The following is a 22089-nucleotide window of genomic DNA, read 5'->3' as shown; positions in this document are numbered from 1 at the left end:
TCTTTCCCATTGTGATTGCCTAAATGCTGGCATACGTATCTCAGTGAAGAAATTCCAACAAACATTTTTCTAATGAAATGAATCCGGATTATTATTTTTTTTTGTGATTTTCACGACCCTTTGTCAAAACAATTTTTCGCAAGCATCAGGAAATAGTGTAAACTATCTTTTGTGATATGCTCTTAGAAAAGATAAAATGAATTTCTCTTAACTAAAGAGAGCATACCATTAGTCACTTTCTCCGTCTTCTTCTATGATGTTCGCGCGTAATGAAGATAAGAGATCGGTATGAATGGCAGTTTGGAGTATTTGCTTAAAAGCATTTCCTGTATGTAACTTTCCTGTTATCAAATCATTAAACCCATGTAAAAAATTCAAAAATGAGAGCGCAGGTTAAATGTAAGCTCATATGAGTATTTAAGTGTAAATGTTATATTTCCATCGGTGAATACATGTGGATTGTAAACACATATGTAGGTAAATTCGTACATATGTACATAAATATATGCGGCCGGCAAGCTAGCCGCAACAGAAAATATTGCATAATGTACATTTAAATTCATTGTATATATGTATTTATGCAGTGGCGGATTTACCAGTCAGTAAAAGAAGCAATGTTTACACGTCCGGATATTTATATCCACGTATCGACGGCTGAATGGAAGATCGTCCTATCTCGGAGGCCAGTTCGAAAACTCTCTATCTCAAAAAACATTTCAAGAACGTCCTATTTCAGAATTCGTTTCAAAAGCGCCCTATCTCAGCTGTCGATTCAAAAACGCCCTATATCAGCATATTTTCAATACATTTTGAAGTTAGATAGGACGTTTTTGAACCGAATTTTGAGATAGGGTGTTTTTCAATTAAATTCTGAAATAGGGCGTTCTTGAAAAGTTTTTTTGAGATAGAGCGTTTTCGAACTGGCTGCCGAGATAGGTCGATCTTCCACTCAGCCATCGGTATCCTCTGGGTAAGGACCAAACACGCTTTGGGAACGAGCTAAAGTGAGAAGGCGTAAAACTGCGCGTGCGCTGGGTTTGAGTCCCGTCACGTTAAAACCCCGCCTAATGAAAAGGTAAACATGCCTGGGATGAGACCCCCTTCTTTTGATGACGACCACGGCAAACGTATAAAGAACTACGATTTTAGGGTATGCGCCTGGAGTTACCGTTCCCTTAACGGGGACGGTTCCTCTGCCCGGCTGGTTGATGTCCTCGGGAAGACAAAATCTGACATTACTGCCATCGAAGAAAGACGATGGACGGGGCAAGGAATGTAATGTGGAGCCTTTCGACATCAACCCAGTAATGGGGCGCAAATTCGGTGTTGGATTTGTGGCGCAAGAGACACTCCGTCGCCGAGTTCTGGCTTGGTGGACGAATGTCTAGTCACAATCCGCATTAAAGCGAGATTCTTCAACATGTCGCTCATTCGTGCCCATGCTCCGATGGAAGAGACAGAGTAGGCGTCCAAGGTTTTTTTCTATGAGCGCATGCAGCGTATATATGAGCACTGCTCTCGACACGATATAAAAATCGAACCTTGCGGTTTCAATGCCAAGATGGGCAAAGAAGGGATCTTTGCCTCTACGATGAAACGTCCGATAACGGACTGAGGCTGATCAACTTCGCCGGGGTATTATGTTGTACTAGGTTCCAGCATTAAAAGATCCATCAAGCCACATGCCTGTCTCTAGATCGAAAAACGCGAAACTAGATCGAACCTGTTTTGATAAACTGAATACATACTTCCAGTGTTTTAGACGTACGTACTACGTACTCCTAGAACCAAACATCGACTCGGACCACCATCTTGTTGCAGCGACGATACGCATCCGTCCCTGTGCAGAAAAAAAATTGCGCTCAACAATGCAAAGAAAGCTTAACGTCGAAATGCTACCGCTAATTCGTTCGACACTCTACTCTCACTCCTGCTCTCTGAGAGCACTCTTCAACAAACCGACATACGAGAGCAGTGGAATTACATTTCCCGCTCATTACGTACCGCCACCAAAGAAGTAGTGGGATTTCAGCGAGACCGAAAGCACAATTGGTACAATGAGGACTGTGGAAATTGTACCAAACGTCAGATAAAAACATACCAAACAATTTTTAACCCTTTCACTAAAACAACAAATGTTTAAAACAAATACATATTTATTTAACGCCTTTTAAATAAACATCGTGTAAAAATATACCTATCGATGGTCCTGTGCAATAACGACACAATTTAAAATTCAAAAAACAAAAACTGTTACTACCGTTAAGTGACTCTTGTCTCTAATCCTTGTCTAATCCATTTCCATCCCTGACTAAAGTAAGCAGTAAGGATTACTAAAGTGAGTACAAAAGATGAGACATGGATTCGACAAAGATTCAATCAAAAGTCACTTAAGTAAGTAGTAAGAGTAGTAACTGTTTTTATTTCTTGAATTTTGAATAGTGTCGTTATTCCACAGCACCATAGATATATTTATTAAAATTAGAGAAAAATTTGTCAAGCATTTCACTTTCTGTGAGATCGTAAATCACATTTTGGTTTAAAGACTGTATGTATTTTTATATCATGACAATAATTTTGAGAATACTTGATATAATCTTAATTAATGGTTTTTATTTGTAATCCATTTCTACGTTTAGTTTTTATCACACTCTGAACAGAAAATATACGTTCAACATTTGCGGAAGAATGTCGAATAGAAAACATACCTTGAAATATTTTAAAAATCATCGGGTCTTTCAGTTCGTTTTTAATTAATTTAATTTGTTCCCAAAACTCGCATATATTTAAATTTTTTAACTTCTCGTGCTCCGATAGAAAAGGACAAAACCATGAATATAAGAAACCGGAATTGCCAACCTTGTAGTGTCGAAGTTTGTATGAAGTAGAGAAGGAAGAAAGTATTTGTATAAATAAGTAGAAGTCTTTAACCAACGTAAATATAAATTTTTTTTTTTACTTTTTTTAAAGATTGATTTACGAAAAACTTAAATAACTGGACCAAAACTATTCTGATTTAGCCTTATGGGATCTCGGTAGAAAGGAATTTTCTCACTTCTTTTATTTATGTGCAAAAAAGTCATTCGTGTCCCATTTTTTTTTTCAAATACCAACACATCTTAATTCAACTTTGAATGATGTTCGTTTTTCCTAATCATAAAAAGGGTGAGAAAATACCTTTCCAATGATACCTCACAAGTCTAAATTGGAAGAGTTTAGGTTTAGTTATTTAAGTTTTTCTTATACCAAACTTTGAAAAAAGGTAAAATACAGCATCAAAAATCTCATTATTACGACTCTGTTCAAACATTTTTTTTACTTATTTTTAAAATATTTTTATGTAAGTTTTTTAAGCTTAAACTGTTTTGTCATTTTAAGGGATTTTTTCAAAAAACAATTTTAAGAAACTATTTTTTATTTTGGAGGTATTTTCAAATCGGTCCAGCTCGCTTAAATCTTAATATTTTTCCAAAATATTTTGGTGGACGTCTTAAAATATAATAGGTTTTATAATCCCAATGGAAAAACAGAACCGATTGTTTTTTTTTTTGTATGGGGATGCAGTCTAATGTACATATATAAATACAAGAGTCATAAACATGCGCCGGATACTCAGGAAATCGCCCCAACAATGTACCAACTCTGGGTACTCGTATATCGCATGTAAATGTAAATTAAGAGCGCACTTTACGGTACTGTAAGAGCGGTCTCGCTAGGCTCCAACCCGCATCGACCATGTACATCATACATGCACACATTCAAATGCGCATATGTATGTATGTAGATGGGGGCGCTGGGGTTCGGCTACAGAGAGACAGAAGCAGCGACTGCGACTGCGACTGTGACAGCGACATCGGCGGCATCGGCAAGTGCCCATGGCTCGTTGGTTTATTGGCTGGTTGACTGGCTGGCCGGTATGCCAGGGCATGCTTCGAATTCATTGCAGACAGACGTTCAACGGTCTTCGACGACGCAAGACCAGATCAGTTCAGATCAAGATCAGTGGCCCGGTGGCATGACGCGATCAAAAATTTACAAAAGTACCTAAGCTATAGCAACAACACTCTAAAATAATACGAATGTGTATAAGGAAAATAACATAAATGAAGATATAACAAAAAAAGTAAAAAATAATATAAAATATCAACAAAAACAGTGATCAGTGATCGCATTTGATCGGGAGTTCGTTTTGTCTTACATTTGTTTTTTTTCGCCCGATTCATTATTTCTTTGTTGGGTGCCTTTATCTTTGTTTATTTAATGCCAACACACATTTTCCTTGTTTTCCATTGTTGATTAAACTAGATTATAAATGAAACAAAAATTATAATGCATATATAAAAAATGTAACGTGAGTAAAATAAGAGTGCAGAAAACGAAAAGTAGATAAAATTGTTTGAAAGTGAATATTAACCAAAAGTAAAGCGAAAAATATTTGAAAATATGTAATTCATATTTAGTGAAATGTAAAACCGATGAAAATTCATAATTTGTGAAAAATGTGTCAGCTGTAAACAATGTGGTATTTCTGAGCTTTCTGCTGCAAACAATTATACGGTGTTTTTAACGAAGTTCTCCGAGCCAATGTAGGTATTTGTGTAAGTTCTTCGTCATGCGGTTAATAATTTACTTACTTTCTCCCTGAAGGTGCAAATAGTTTTCTCAGTAACGAGGTTTTGAACTCTTTAAAGACTTTTCATGTGCCAGTTAATGTTTAAGGTTTGTTTTTAACCAGGTATTTAATTACTTATATAAAATTCGAGTATATGCATAAATACATATACATACATATGTGCATACATATTTCTACAACCAGAAAAGCTTAGAGCCGAAAACAGAAACACCAATGAGATAATCTAAGCTCTGTGAGGTGAAAGGCGCTAAGGCCCTAATCAAACTACATAAAACCAAAATATTTTTCCGATATCTCATAGAGATTATCAGCAGAAAGCGCTGTTGCCGTTTTCTTTTTTTAAAGTAGTAAAAACGTATTCTTTGGGGAGTATTTTTACATTTTGGTCAGTATGACTACGGTGACCAATCGTCCTGTTTTATTCGTGACGGTCCTATTTTTTGACCAGTCGTTCTGGCAATTCATTTATTTTATACGTGACGCCAAATGTTCTGTATTCCTTTTCATGTCCTGTATTTTCCCCGTATTCAGTGTTCGGCATTTCGATGCCTTAACAGCCCATTAAAATGGCATGCCTATGAACCTATGCCACTATTTTTATTGTTTTCCAGATACTTATAAGTGACATTCCAGATTATTTATCATCAGGAATAGGCGATCTCTGTAAGAAAAACTTGGATTTTAAGTTATTAGTTCTTTACAAGGACTAGTCTTATATGTGAAGTTTTAGTTATTAGGGAAGCCTCGATTTGACCTTATTTCGAGGGCTAATCATTTATAAAGAAAATCAGTGAAAGGAAAGGGCGCAATTTGTACAGTTTTTTTTGTCAAACGAAGAAACATTAAAAAGACAATTCCAAATATCGCATCGAGAAAATGACCTACAGAAAAATGCGAATATTTAGCAATTCCTGGATCCTTTATGGAGAACCATCCGCGCATAAAATCGAAAGAAGGGTTAAAATTGTTAGTAGCTGTTGTAGAGGCCTGGCATCGTGAAAAAATAAAACTACATATAGCCAAAGCAAAAAGTCTACACAGAAATGACAGAAGGCACATTGACCAGTTTTTTTCTTTTAGTTTCTTAAAAAAAGTCTTTTAGAAGACGAAAACGTGGTTCACGCCTATTCAGATGCGATCACTTTTAAATGCATTTTCCGAAAAACAAAGTTGATCTATCATTTTATTTGAAATGGCTGGATAGGTGCACAAAATTGTCAAATTTTTGTCACTCTCACTTTTTTTTATGAAATAAGGAATAACAATTAAATGTCGAAATGTTGACTTTGTGTATTACTCAAAGCAAGGTACATTGAACAGGTAGTATCAGTAGAGCAGCTGATTTGATTTATTTTCAAATTATTTGGTCTCGAAAATGTCAAATATTTTTAATTTTTTCTCACAAAAATTCTGAATTGTTAAAATCCATTTGCATGTGAAACCTTTTTCCATACAAAACAAGCGATTGAATAGCAGCTTTTGGAACGTTCGCCCAACTCAGCAGCACAACCGCTGATTACTGGCCCTTGTAAAGGATGGATCAATGCTTCGAGAAGCAAACAAATTTACTAGGAAAGAAAGTTGCATCAATTTTTATTTTTTCCAATTTCAATTTTTTATTTTTTATAATTTTTTGTATTTCACATGGCACGCTTTGATTTAGAAGAACAAATTCAGAACAGTTTTTGACACTTTCGATACCAGAAGCAACAACAAAATACACGCAAATGTTGTTTTTGCTCTACTGATACTACCTGTTTAATGTGTCTTGACTCAAAGTAAAGGGAATTTTTTCAATGAGACTTGATGCGAATACTACTATGCCGGAATTTCACATTAATTTGTCAATATTATTTAAATAGGTACTGCTTACATTCTTAAGCATACGCTGTGAGTAGTACATTATACTAATGGCAGCCATTCGACTTAATTTGTTATTCCTTATTGCCACAGATATTTTCATAATAAATTCATAAGGGACATAAATTAGGCAATTTATGCTGTACTAGATCGCCATCGTCCGCTTCGCTGAGTGTATGATATTTTTGCGTGCTACATTAGGTGTAATTTATTTCAATAAATCTCAATTTTTCCACCATCTTCAAAATATTTTCACACTAAAACTTTCTTAAACCTCTTTATTGTAATTCTTTTCCTATTATTATATACCCTGAATTCAAATATATATAGATTAAAAAAGGAACAACCTCCTTACATGTAGTTTAGAAATTAAGCCCTTTTGAAAACCATTTCGATTGATACCCCTATTATAATACTTGAATGAACTTATTGAATATGTAGTTTGAATTTAACTTTCTGAACGGATAGTTTGGGACCTTTTTAAACCTCTTTCGTCTCACACTCATATTGTGATACATACATATGCATTCAAATTACCTATTTCCTAAACACTATTATGTTTGACACTTTAATTTGAAATTAATAAATTTAAATTCGACTTTTACAACAGGTGGCACTCCTCCAAAATATTTTCCAACTAAAACCTTATTAAACCTCTTTGGTCCGAGATTAATATTGTGATACATATTCCAGTTATCGAATCCCCTTAATTCAAGTAGAAAATGATTTTTCAAACAGTGGTAACCGTCCTTCATGTAGTTCAGGCCCCTTTTCAAAAACATTTTTATTGACAATCATATAAATTAATTGAATTTAATTTTTAATCGGGTGGCAACCTTAGTAAAACACTTCAATAATATTCTAAATGTTAAATCTGAAGGTTTCTTAACAATCTTTCGTTTGACACTCATTTTAATTTTTCAGATAGCTTGCGACATATCTCCATACCAAATCCAGTACTGTGTCACAATAACTCGCCTCCTTGTACAATCGAGATTAAATCTATCCTATATTTTAGGTTGGACTCAATGACACCAGTGTACAAAATTGCACGATGATCAGTTGAGTAGTTAAAGCATAACAAATAAACAAACTCACTTTCGGATTTATAATATTAGTGAACTACTAGACAATAAATAACAAAAATTTTAATAACAAAGTTTTGTATGTAGTAAACATTTTCCACGTGTTCGTTTACAAATAGCATTTTTTAGATGACACCGAGGTGTATTACACGGTCAAAAATTTGGGTTTAATTTTTAAACCGAGCTGGGACTGCTGCCTTTTCGAAACTTTTATAGTCTACTTTTAAAACCAGTCAATAGTTTTAAGCAACTTTTAATATATTGTGGTTGAAATTTTAGTCCAGCAGAAAATGATGTTTTGTTATGAGCAGTTTAAAATTAAAACCAAAAAGTTCATGGTTTTAAATATAGGCCCTATTTGTTTAAAAATCAAACCAAAATGTTTTAAGTATAGTTTCTAGGTTCCATGTATAGAAAATTTTCTTTAAAATCTAAACCGAAATAGAAAATGTTTGCCTCAATATGCCTTATTTTATATGACCTATAAGACTTAGTCATATGGGTGTCTCTCAGAGAGACTGACGGCATCATCACAGCGAAATGTGGTGTTGATTCAAACTCAACATTTGAAAGCACATTTACATGCCTGTCTGTATCTGAGTGTCTGTCCGGGTTCAATCCCCATTAGACGGAACATGAAATTTAAGATTTTTTTTTTATTCTTAATTATAAAAAAGCTTTCGTGAAGTGTAACGTGAAGCAAACGAAATAGAAAATGTTTGCCTCAATATGCCTTATTTTATATGACCTATAAGACTTAGTCATATGGGTGTCTCTCAGAGAGACTGACGGCATCATCACAGCGAAATGTGGTGTTGATTCAAACTCAACATTTGAAAGCACATTTACATGCCTGTCTGTATCTGAGTGTCTGTCCGGGTTCAATCCCCATTAGACGGAACATGAAATTTAAGATTTTTTTTTTATTCTTAATTATAAAAAAGCTTTCGTGAAGTGTAACGTGAAGCAAACGAAATAGAAAATGTTTGGGTTTAAAATTTAAACCGAACTGTTTAGATTCTAAACCCAACATATGTGCTCTCATTTTTTTTTAAACTTGGAAGGTTTGTATTTAAAACTAAATTTAGTTTGGTCATATATGTAGTCCAACAAGTTTAAAATTAAAACCGAAATTTTTAACCGTGTAAACAAGGTGTGATTGACAACTCGGTGCGGCTCTCTTTTAGGGTTCTATAATGTCAAAAAATATAAACCAGCGCTTCAAAATGCAAACCTTTTTTGACGTAGAATACGTCTAACGTTATAGTTATAGTTGTAATTTTTAGAGCTTTACAGAAACGCTTATTGCACGAGAACTAGTGAAGCAATTTCAAAGAAAGGTGTGGCGTTTCAAAGATAAAATTCCAAACCTGTCGACAGATTCATTTTTTTAAGTAACCAGTTCGATTTCTGTCGTAGAAACAACGGTAAATATTGGCTTATTTTGGGTAAATTTTGGGCCATTTATTATGGCCTGCTGATATAACTTTCATTTTCGGGATATAGGTTACTTGGAGCAACAGTAATATTATCGTGTACAAATTTTATATATATTTATTTATATATATTCAACAAATATTTTTGAAAAAATTAGCAAACTTTTTTATTACCAAATATTTAATCAAAAATTCAAGTTTTTTCCTTTTGTTTGGTATATGGGAAGTATTGATTGATATTTTCTAAGTATGACTATTTGATTCAAATATACGGGTGTAAATGATTTGCCATACCAAATCACTTCGTTATCATTTTGTAGACACGTGCTTGCGCTGGAAATGAGAGAAGGAAACAAAAAGTATTTGTGTGCATTTCGGGTTTTGGGTGAAAGATGGCGCAGCTCCGGGGAAATATTTATAACCTTACCGCAGCATACACATGTACATATGTACACACATACGTACATATGTATGTTGATTAGAGTGATCAAAAAAATATAATAATTCCAAGATAGGATTTGGGGCACCTTCCAAAATTTTTCCTCTTGCCGAAAGAGGTGGTGGTACCAAACCTTACTTTTCTATGTATCCTCTATATATATACATGCTCATATATACGTGCTCATGGTACTCAAATTTTACTCTAGAAATATTGTGTACATATATTAATGAAACAATTGGTTAAATAACCTAAGAACATATAAAATTTAAACTAACTAAAAAAATCGCACAAGCTTCAGTTTTCATGTCAGCAGTAGATTTTTATAAAAAATCTCCAATCGTTTTGCCAGTTTCACAGCGATCTAGTAGCGCATTTCAAGTTCATTAAGCAACCTGAATCGGTTGCTGTAGAAAACTGAAAGCTGGTATGTATAGGCATTACAAATATCAAAAGGAAAAAACTAAGAGGTGCCCCGTTTTCTAGGATGAAATTTTTTCCCCATACAAAAATTGGACCACTCTAATGTTGATTGGAATTAAAGTGATCCGTTTCTCCTTTAGTATTCTATGTACATAAGTACATTGTCATACCATCAGATCTGTACCATGTAACATCAATCAAAATCTTTAAAAAAACTGTATTTTAAATTACATGTTGGAGAGTTGCCACTTTGTTTGAAAACTTAATTTAACTTTAATTAAGAGAATTAGATAAACTTAATAGGTATCGCAATACGGGTGTCGGATAAAAAAGGATTAAAAAGGTTTTAGTTTGAAATTATTTTAAAAACGGTTGCGATTTGTTTACAAAGTTAAATTCAATATACATATGCAATAGGTTAAACGAATTACTACGATATGGATATCAATGAAACTGGCCTTGAAAGGACTGTATTTCTAAACTGCTTGAGGGAGCGTTGCCAACCGTTTATAAAATCAAGTTGAAACTTAAATGAAGGCGATTAGAAAATTGAAATGTATATCCCGATATGAGTATCAGACGAAAGAGATTGTGGTTTGAAAATATTTACGAGGGAGTTGCCACCGTTTTACAAAGTTAAATTCAATGTAACGAATTACTCAAAAAAAGATATTTTTTTTCTAAACTACCTGTTTTAAATTTTATATTGAATCAAGGGAATCAGATGATGTAAATATGCATCACAATACGGGTGTCAGAAGTTTTAGTTTGAAGATAATTTGAAGAAAGTTGCTACATGTTTACCCAAGTAGCAGAGTTGCCTAAGGCTTTAGTTTGAAAACATTTTTAAATTTTGATATTTTTTTTAAAGCTGAACTTTTTTAAATTACACTGAAGTTACTGTCTGAAATATTAAAATATGGGTGTCAAACGAAGGAGTATTAGGAAATATTTAGATTGAACATTAACAAAAAAAATCAAAATACGTGAAATTTGATAAAAAAATATGGTTGGATTGGGCACATTATTGACGTATGTTTAAAATAAATAGTTTTTCTCTAGGGAACTTTTTTTAATATTAATCCGTGGCGAACCAAAGTATTGACACAGTGAATTTTTCGCAATATATGCAAAGCTTTTTATTCTAATTTACTTTCGACAATATTTTTTTTTTTAAATATAGTTTATACTACACGAAAACATATAAAAAGAAAATCTCTAAGCTTTGCGAAAATCTCAGGAAAATTCAATAAATCCACATACTAATTTGCATCAATGATGAAAGCAAAGTCCCAGAAGGGTTCTAACATAAGAAAGTACTCTTTTTGTATTAAGCCCTCCATAAATTTTTCTCAACAATTCATCCTATAACTTGAAATTATTCAGGTGAAAATTTTTGATGAAGAAGGTTGTGGTTGTTCACTTCTATTTAATTTTTTTATTAGCTTATCAAGATAAAAAGACTGCACAAGAGCTTGAACAATTGGTAATTTTATGTCTGAGAAAATTATATTTTTTTAGGGGCACTTTTAATCTGCAATTAAAAAATTCCAGCGTATGTAAGTATGTAGATACATATATATGTATTTAGAAATTGCGTAGATGTTCTTTCTGTGCTACGTATTAGGAAAAATAGTTTCTTTACTAAAGATTAATATAAAAAAAAAATTATTCATACTTCCGGACTTTTACTGGTTAATTAACAGGGAACGGATTTTTAGGACCTAAAAACCTTTAAAAAAAAAAACCGAAATAGGCAATAAAAGGCACTAGAAATCGCAAGAAAAGCAAGAGAAAGACAAAAAGTGAAAAGTAATCAAAATACACATTTATTTTAATTTACAAGTAAAAAGAGAAAAACTATGAACTAGCATCATTATATGAAAAAATTGTACTTTGAATCATCGACTATTTTCTCTTTTCTAGTTTTTAACTCACAAAACTTTGATCTTTATAGATGTAGTAACATTGAACCACAATATGCATTTTGAAGTTTTCTGGCAGCATCTTTATTCGGTTTTCGCGAAGAAAAGCCTTGAATGTACTAAACGTTCGCTGACGCGAGTTGATAGAAATGGCCCCCAATTTTCAATATGGAACGTTTAAAACTTTCATATTGTGTATCAGTAATAAGGGATTTTTCCTTGCCCTTTACAATTAAAGGTAGAAAAGGCAAAAAAGGCAAATGTCTTAAAAAGGGGAAACATCAAATGTGTATATGTACATACATATATGGAATCAGGGAAAACTAAATCTTAATCGAATATACTATATCCCTTTATCAGAGAAAAGGGTAATTTCCATAATTCCGTTCCCTCTTAATTAATGACACAAACAATCTAAGTAAAAATGGTCCGTAAGTCAGACAAATGGACACACATTTTTTGTTATTTTGATTTCTAGTTGAAATTCGGCATTAAATGGAGGAGACACTACGAAAACTTTGTTGTTGTGCATAAAAGCCCATTTTTTTGAAAGGAAATGTTTTCCCGAAGGCAGATTATCGTTTTTTTTTGCTTATCGTCGTTTAAAGTACAAAACCGCGTATCGTCGTTCTGCAAAACGAAAAAAAAAATAAAACTATTTTGAAATATGAGTTTTTTTACTATCCAGAAAATAATTTATGCAACCTCACATACGCGGTTTTGCATTTTGTTGATACGCAGTTTTGTACTCTAAACGATGTTATGCAATACGTTATATGTATGTATGTACATAAATACATACATGCCGTCGTTTAAAGTACAAAACCGCGTATCAACAAAATGCGAAACCGCGTATGTGAATTTGCTTAAATTATTTTCTAGAGACTAAATATACCCATATTTCAAACGGTTCTCTTTTTTATAAATAAATCGCATTTCTGGCTAGTGTATTTCAGGACGAATGGATAAGGATTGGGCCAAGCAAATCCAATTTTTGGCAGCCAATGTCAGTTACGCGGTTTTGCAGAATGACGATACACGGTTTTGTACTTTAAACGACGATATGTACATATGCATACATACATACATATATCTACATTCCGCATTGATCTTCTTCATTCTCATCACACAGTGCAAAATCGCAAGCAAAATTATACATATATCCGCACCTAATCGGCAGAGAGTGAGTGCAGCGAAACAAAATGTGCTTAAATCTGAATTCGGGCTAATTTCTTCTAAAATTAAAAATTAATGTGATTAACAAAGGCAGCACAGCTTTCCGAAAGCCCCATAAAAACATTAACCTGCCGGGAACAAATATAACAACTACAACAATAAACTCAACTCCTAAGTGAAGACACCGCCTTTCAAAAAAGGAGTGATAATGATTATTTCTAAAGATCTTTTCATATTCGGCGAACAAATTTTTGCAACAATTATACCAGAAGGCGGATCGTCACAGGCCGCACAACTACAGCACAACCAGGCGGTAACGCAGCAGCAGCAGCAACAACAACAGCAAGAATTACAGTCACAGGAACAACCACACCATCTGGCAATTATTAATACAACAACATTCACGACCAACGTCGAGACAGCGACACAAATATTGTCGGCAGTGAATGCAGTTAGCGCCGCAACAACAATAACGACACCAACAGCCCCACAAACGAAAGCAACTACAGGCCCAACGACCAAAGTGATCGGAGGATCGTTGGTAGTAGCAGCGGCACCAGCAAAAACAACAACAACAGTCTTCCAAGCAGCTGAACCCACCGTTCACGTTGATGCGAAGTCGCATAAGAATACGAATGCGAAATTGCGAAAAGTCCCAAAGGAAGTTGAGCTAAAGTGCACACATCACTACCATAAACCGCAACAACAACAAACGAAAACAAGAAAGAGGGAAAGCCAACAAAAGGGCCAAAGCGGTGGCGAGAACGACTCCATGGCAAATAAAATAAACTCAACTAGCACGGGAAAGCAGCAACAACAACTGCAGTCGCAGTCGCAGCACGAAACTTTTGTGAGTGGCTTTAGTGCAACTTCAGCATCAGCTACAACAACAACAGCAACAGTTGCAATACCAACAACACCAAAAACGGCGACTGCGAGAGCCGCACCAGTTTTGCCGGCTTCAGTAATTGTTCAATTGGAGGAAGAAACTAGCGCCGAAAAGGAACCATTAGTGAAGAGAAACTTTGCGAAAATAATTGCAACACCAGCAATAAGTACATTTACAGCTGCAACGGTGGGCACAGGAGAAGCAACCGGCACGGGAATAGGCAACAGCACAACTGCAATAGCGGCCATTGATGAAACAAATCAGACAAACGATTTCATAACAACACACATACACGAAGTGACGCCATTGCTGGCGGGCGAATGTGTTGAATTGCAAATGCAACAACACCAACAATTACAAAAGCAAGAGCATACAATCACTGAACAACGTCTACAACTCCACCAACGATCGCCATTACCGTCTCTGCCCTTGTCACCGCCAGAGGACATCGATCTGGTGGGCACCGACGAGCTACCATCCGCTTCGACTGCGACCACTACGCCACCAGCAACCACAACAACAGCAACAAGCGTCGCTACTTCCGATCGCAGCAGTTACGCCACGGCTGCTGTTGGCGAGCCACCTTTTGCCGGACACAGTTCAAGTCTCAACTCCGACGAGGACCTGCCATCGTTGACAACAACAGCAACAACAACAACAACAGCCACAATGAGCAAAGTAATTTTGGACAACAACACAAGGTTGGTAACATTATTGCACATTTTTTATTATTGTTCTTATTTCCTGTTTACGTGCAGCTGATGTCGCTATTGCAAACAAATTTACGTACTTACATACATATGTATTAAAGTATATACACACATGCATATGTACATACATATATACTTCTGTATATATGTACATACGTACATACATATGTATGTGAGTTTGTAAAATTGTTGTTTACCCGTTTTCGAATTCGCAATTTGTGGTAGTTGTTGCTGATAGTTTTTTGATCGACGAATTGTCGGTACTCGCGGCAACAAGACACATAAGTTTATGTACATTAGGGTAGTCCAAAATAAGTTAAGTCGGAATTTTAATGCTCACACCCCCTCGGATTGTTCTATATCGAAATATACACCCCTATTTTTTATTTTGAAATCAAAACTTATTTAGAGGTCGCTCAAAGCGCTCAAACTTTTCCATGTATATTATACCTATGGGAAAAAGCAACTTTTGGTGAAAATGGTATGGAATTCTTGAAAATCAATATTTTTCTATCGGAAAACTCTGGTTCTCATCAAGAGACTTCCAATACAATACCCAATTTTTTATTTAACCATTTTTTAATATAAAGATTTTTTATTTACCTCCATTGAATTTTCTGGCATTTTCTAGGGGTTTTGGGGGGCCTATAAAATATAGTTACTATGAAAAAATGGTTAATGGAAATCTCCTGAAGAGAAACAGAGTTTTCCGCTTGAAAAATATTGATTTTCAAGAATTCTATACAAATTCTACGAAGAGTTGTTTTTTCCCATGTAAAATACAAGGAAAACTTTGAGCGTTTTGAGCGATGTCCAAATATATTTTGATTTCAAATTAAAAAAAAAATGTGGGAATATCTTTTCCGGTATAAAACAATCCTAGGGGGTATGAGCGACTTTACTTTTTCTCATGCATTTTTGGACCTCCCTAATGTACATATTTAATTACATACATGAATCTGTATGTTTGTATATCTGTTTTTATTATTGTGGTTACACCGGATTGGCCTTCATTTTCTTCTTCTTAGCGGGACCATAGTTTGACTAGTAATTTTTTTCCGGATTTCAAAGTCCCTCATGAGTAACATAAATCACACATTCGTTTTGGAATCAATCCTCCTTCCCGCTTTTTTTTATTTATGTACGTACATAGGTATATAATTAAAAAAACTGCGTTCCATTATTTTTCATTCATCTTCACTTATCTGCGTAAATTACTTCCTTTGACCAGTTATCTCAATTATTTCAATTTCTATTTACTAGACTAGTAGAATGAAATTATAGTCACCATAAAATTAAGAATCTTGGTAAGTGTTACAGCTTTCTATGATCTTAAAGAGCGATGAATAACACCTTGAAATGGGGTCATATGTACCTAAGTAAAAAAGTTATGAAAAAATACGATACTTTGGGGCCTAGTTTTTCCGAAGATTTTCATGTGGCCAAATATTCCCTCGAAGTAAGCGCCCAAAGTAGAGTGTGTTTGCGTATATTAGGGATGTTGCAATCGGGGAAAAATTAGTATTTTTTTTATAACTAACCCTAAGCTTTGAAGATCTTACAGCAAAAATCTTTTGTTTTATGAGGTCAATTGCAAGCCTGTAAAATATTATCCTTTAATTTGAAGCGCAAGAACCCGCGCATCGATCACCAAATGTAACAAAGCACACTGGTCCGATAAGACGAATCCTTGTTACAAATTCAAAGTTTAGGTTTGGGTTTTTCTATTAGAGAATAAATATTTTGGCAGTCCTATAATTCAGGGTTGCTATCCAAGTTACCTTTTTTTAACAAATGTATAGATTTTTCTATTGATTACGTTGCTGGTTTCAGACGAAAGAAGGCAAGAACAGTATTCTTATTTCCGGGGTGAGTTTAAGGCACTGATTCTGACTATACCCTCCGTTTTGTCAAATTGGCTCGGGGTTGCGAGTTATGCGAATTTAGGAACAATTTTGATAGTTAAATTAGCAAAAACCTATATTTTTCTATAATTTTATAAATAACTTAGAAATATTTGCAAGGTAATGCGGATCGAGTTAGCTAGGGAGTCATGAGTTCCATTGCAGTTCGAAACACTTCATTACTATTCAGATTCCTCCAAAAAGCTTCCTGGATCTTTCAAGGACTTCATGAGTTTTACTAAACTTTATCTCAGTGTATCCTTTTTATGCTACTCTGCTGGCTTATCAAGAGGATAGATCAAATTAAAAGAATGAAGTAATGTACCGAAAATGGATGTGGATCCACTTATTCTTATTTAGTGATTGAAAGTATTCGAACTCACCATCAAATCGCATTGGTTTCATTAACTATATTTTCAGAACTGTCTAAATCGGAGTTAACTACACCTATGCACCTTTAAGTATAATATAAACATACAAAAACTCGAAATATGCTTGAAATAATATTCGTACCATTTTTTTACACTCAATCATTTGGTTATTTAATAAACAAGGTACGGAAAATGTTTATGTATGAGAAAAGATTATTCTCTGCATGTTCTTCCAAAATATATCGACAACTATAAATCTTATGAGAAAATGATATTTCAATATGAGATAATTAATTATATAACCTTTAATCTGATATTCTGTCGGCCGCTGTGGTGTAGTGGTAAGCAGTGCGCGCTTTCACTCATCAGCACCTGGGTTCAAGCCCTGGTCAAAGCAACATCGCAAAAAAATATAGAAAAAACGGGTTTTTCTTAACAGCGGTCATTCTTCGGCAGGCAATGGCAAACCCACGAGTGTATTTCTGCCATGAAAAAACAGCTTCTCATAAAAATACAATCGCCGTTCGGAGTCGGCGTAAAACTGTAGGCCCCTCCGCTTTGTGTGACAACATCAAGGCGCACGACACAAGTTGGAGGAGAAGGTCGGCCAAACACTAACATATGTGCAAGCGCCAATCTATTATTATTATTGATCTGATATATCGCTTGTTTCAATCAATTAACGTATTCCCCAGATATTAAGAACAAAAGTTACTTTTTCAAAAATTTAGATCCTATGGATCAATTTCGGGGGCTAAAGATAAGCTTTATTTCAATCTTTTGTGGCCAATTATTATTTTCCTAGTCCTAAAACAATGTAGTATTACTATTAGAATACAACAAAATGGCCTTTATTTCCCCTCATACAAACTCGACCCAGCTTAATACTTATCCATGCATATGTATTTACATAAATAGTTCATATGTGTAAAATTCTTAAGTCTCTTTTACGTAAAGCAAACATTATAATTGCCCAAAATGCATGTAGCCACACAATTACATACATACATACATCTAAGTACAATAGGGGTATTCACAATTCGGTGCATACTGTCTAGCATGGCGCATAGATAGAATAAATAGCATGATTGGGTAATTTTGTTGTTGTTTCATGTGCTCAAACAACAACAAATTTATCCAATCATGCTACTTATGCTATCTATCCACCATGCTAGACAGTATGCACCGAATCGTGAATACCCCTAATATATTTTAGTTCAAATGCACACTCGTTTCTTTCGTGTTTTGTTTTCTTTTCTCCATAATCTTGCCGAAAATTTGGGTTAACTTCCAAACAACTTGATAAACAACAACAAAATGCATTCCTATTAATAACACATACAAGTCATATATAATTCATTCAGCTTTAATGGCAGCACAACGTTCATGCATGCTTGCATACTCAGTTGGAAGACCAAAAACAGATGACTGCATCTGCAGCAACTCGATGGTATAAAATTGGAACACATTGAGATCTGCTTTAATTGTGTGCATCCTCAAAAAAAGAAAGAATGCAGCAGAAACTTGAAACTCAGCTTAAAATTCTTTGTTATTTTTTTCTTCTTGTTTTTGAAAATGTGGCACACATTTTGTTTTGGAATTATACTGCCAAAAATTTACTGAAAGCATTTAGTTAAAGTTGCACGGGCTTTAGTTTGAGTTGTTTAACAGCGTTGGAGAACAGGTTAAATGCACATATGAACGTATGTATGTATGCACATATGTACTTAAATGTTTCGAATTTCGAGAAAAAATGATGTGTACCTGATTATGAAGGTGTCACAAGGGTTATTTATTTATTATCTTAGGTCTCTTAAACATTAGGGCTGTTCAGGATATTGCGCAAATGCACAGTTGCAAATTTTATGCTTGCTACCATGTTAACCGTTTCCATTTATCGTTGCGAATTTACAAATGCACCGAAATATGCAAATGCAAGACCGCAAGCACAATATCCTGATTGCCTATTGAGTAATCGTCGGAGATGCGATAGCAACGATGTAAAAACGTTCTTCATTATTTTGGTTATGAGTTTTGAAACGCTTACGACTACCAAATTTTCTCAAAGGATTTACATTCCCAGATATGTGGTTGCTTTGTAAAATAAATTCTATTCAAATGGCTTAACTGTTAAGTGTACCACGACCAACTCTGAAAAAGCAGAACAACAAACATTTGTCGAGCCCGATGATGTCGATGTCATCGGCTTACCAAAGTAATTGTAACCTCTTGTAGCTAAGCGCTTCAGCCCTTGTTATCTTTTCCAGCATCAGATTAAAGAGAAGCTTGCCATTTCGAACGGAACTGTTGAAATTTCCCCACCTCATTAGCAGTAATAGTTTCGCGGCGATATCAAAATCATACAACTCGGCTAATATGGGCCTTTTGAAAATCGGCGATGTTACACTTACATTGCTGAATCAGTTCGTTGACGGTAGATTTCAACCTTTCACACAATAAGCTCAGAATACCGATCCTGCGATAGTTGCGCATGTGGCGCGGTCGCCTTTTTCGACTGGACAGAACATATTTAAATTTCAGTCGGTTGCGTTGGTTCGACCATATTATGCATAAGATTTAATGCATGCACCCTATAAACTCCTCGCCGCCGTACTTGAATAGCTCATCTGGGAAGCCCACAGCGTCAGCAGAATGGCCGTTTTCAGCTGCTAAATAGTCCGGCGTTAGATTCCGTAGCCATCTTCACTGCTTTCAGTGCTGTTATCATTGATTCCTTATTAATTTCTTGCTGCAGATCTCAGCATGGCCTTACAGGCGGCATCATTACATTCTTCACCGTACCGGTTCTTCATTTAGACTCGCTGAGATATCTGTACATTTATTGCTGCATAGGGGCTTGATGTGGCTACTCGTTTTTCGGTCTGGAGATAGCCACGCAGATCCTTGGATCTTTTTATGTATTTAGTACTGCATACTACCATGTTTTGGTCGCGTTTCGTCGTGGAAACTGAATTTTCCAACAGTGTGACCAAATACCCTTTCCTCGCCCACCCTGGCATTGGCATCGCCAAACACGATTATGATACGCATTTACTTTAAATGAGAATATGTAAATCTGATAATTCTTAATGATTGATATAAATAATTTATTCAAGGAGAGTTAAGTAAATGTTGGTTTGAGTATTACGTCCTTCTTCTTCTTCTTCTTATTTTTCTTCTTCTTCTTCGTCTTCTGTATTGGCGCTGTAACGGCCTAAGCGACTTTGGCCGAGTCCAAAATAGCACGCCAGTCGTTTATCTTCTGTCATCACTGTCATCAGTGACTTGGGTGCCAAGACGCGTATGCTCTGACCGTTTGTGTGATGACAGGAGATACTTCGTTTGTCCTCGTTCACCACCAGACCCATTCGCTTTACTTCTCTATCTAATCCCGAGAAGACAGAACAGACGTAGCTTTTGGTTTTACCAATAATGTCGATGTCGTCGGCATACGCCAGCAATTGTATGCTCTTGTAAAGTATAGTGCCAAAGCGATTGAGTTCTGCGGCTCATTTCTTCTCCAATATTCGATTAAAGAAATCACATGGAAGGGAGTCACCTTGTCCCCTAGTTTGGTATCAAACGGCTCGGAGAGGTTCTTCCCAATCCTGACGGAGCTGGTAGTATTGCTCAACCTCATTTCGCGGGGACACAAAATTCAGATATCGCGGCATAAAGACAACTTCTTTTCATAGCTTGGAAATCGACAAATAGGTGGTGTGTGTCGATCCTATTCTCGCGGGTCTTTTGCAAGATTTGGCGCAATGTGAATACCTGATCTATGGTTGATTTGCCAGGTCAAAAGCCACACTGATAAGGTCCAATAAGTTCGTTGACGGTGGGCTTCAGTCAGTAACCTATGCTTAGAATGCTGATCTCGCGATAGTTGGCGCTTATGGCGGGATCGCCTTTCTTGTGTTTTGGGCAGAGCACAAATAAATTCAGGCATGCGTTCATGTGACCATATTCTGCATAAGAGTTGATGCATGCACCTTATCAGCTCTTCGCCGCCGTACTTGAATAGCCCGGCTGGTAGGCCGTCAGCTCCATCCGATTTGTTGTTTTTCAGCCGCGTAATTGCTATTCGCAGCTCGTCATAGTCAGGCGGTGGGACATCGACTCCATCGTCATCGACTGGGGCTCGGGTTTGTCTTCCCCCCTGCTTCCAGCGCAGCTAACATTCAGTAGGGTGGAAAAGTGTTCCCTCCATAATTTAAGTACGTTCTGAACATCGGTAACTAGGTCGCCATTGTTGTTCTTACAGGAATTTGCCCTGGCCTTGAAACCTTCCGTAAGTCGCCTAACCCTGTGGTAAAGTTTACGCCCTACTGCACTTTAAATACATCTGTATATATTGTACAATACATGTGTATGTACATGTGTAGGTATGTATCAATGTAAGCCCATCAGGCACAAAAAAGGTGCATCTATACGTGAAGTAAATAAACAAGAAAGTGCAAGGAAAGCTACGTAAATAAACTTGTTTTCACCTTACTTCACCTCTTCAACCTCGTGCACGTGGTTAACTGTTTGTCTTAAACACCTGGACTCTCATCAAACTGCAATAAAAGGCAAATATGGAGGGTGCCCGGAGAGGGTGCTTGAGGAGAGAGCGAAGGGGACGAGGAAATGGGGAACCAGTTGGCGATTGAGCACACGGCACAGCATGAAATGTGCAACATGCAAAAACAGCCACAGCAGTAGCGGCAAGAGCTACATTATAAAAATAAGCAATGTTCAAAAGTTATTAAAGAGCTTGAAATTACGAATAAAACTAAAACCGAAAATGAGTGGAAAAAATCAGATATTGTAGAATCAAGTATTCTAGACTGGTTGTTTATACTCGTACAAGACGATGGAAATAAGAGGTATATATGTACAATAGGGTGGTCCAAAGAAAATCGGAATTCTAATGCTCTCACCCATACGATTGTTCTATATCGAAAAAAATATAACCTTGGTTAAAAAAAAAAAATATATATTTAGAGGTTGATCGAAGTTGCTCAAAGTTTCTCATGTTTTTTTTATAGTTTTATAAGAGAATTTACAATTTTCGTAAAAATGGTATAGAATAGAGCCCCTTAAAATTCATATTTTTCAATCGGCAAACCCTGTTTCTCTTCAGGTACCCAAAAAACGTTAATATTAGAAACGGTTTAATAAACAATTAGATAATATTCTTTGTAGTCTGCTGCAGTTAAATAGAGTTTGCCGATTGAAAAAAACTGATTTTGAAGG

At 35.6% G+C, this 22089-nt stretch overlaps 1 protein-coding gene across 1 annotated transcript; it reads left to right on the top strand.

Moving 5' to 3' along the window:
* The first annotated feature begins 3915 nt into the window (after window positions 1-3915).
* On the top strand, window positions 3916-14628 carry LOC108366959 (mucin-5AC-like). Its single transcript, XM_017621465.1, has 2 exons — window positions 3916-4598; window positions 12934-14628. Exon 2 carries the CDS (start codon window positions 13186-13188, stop codon window positions 14626-14628), a length of 1443 nt encoding a protein of 480 aa, XP_017476954.1. The 5' UTR covers window positions 3916-4598; window positions 12934-13185.
* Window positions 14629-22089: the final 7461 nt, after the last annotated feature.

Source organism: Rhagoletis zephyria, unplaced genomic scaffold (genome assembly GCF_001687245.7).
Source record: "Rhagoletis zephyria isolate East Lansing unplaced genomic scaffold, Rhagoletis_zephyria_1.1 Rzeph_scaffold_02467, whole genome shotgun sequence".
Taxonomy (NCBI): Eukaryota; Metazoa; Arthropoda; class Insecta; order Diptera; family Tephritidae; genus Rhagoletis; species Rhagoletis zephyria.
This window is presented reverse-complemented; position numbering and strand designations above follow the sequence as displayed.

Coding starts and splice junctions, on each gene's coding strand:
- LOC108366959 (XM_017621465.1), top strand. CDS start 13,186: ATGATTATTTCTAAAGATCTTTTCATATTCGGCGAACAAATTTTTGCA.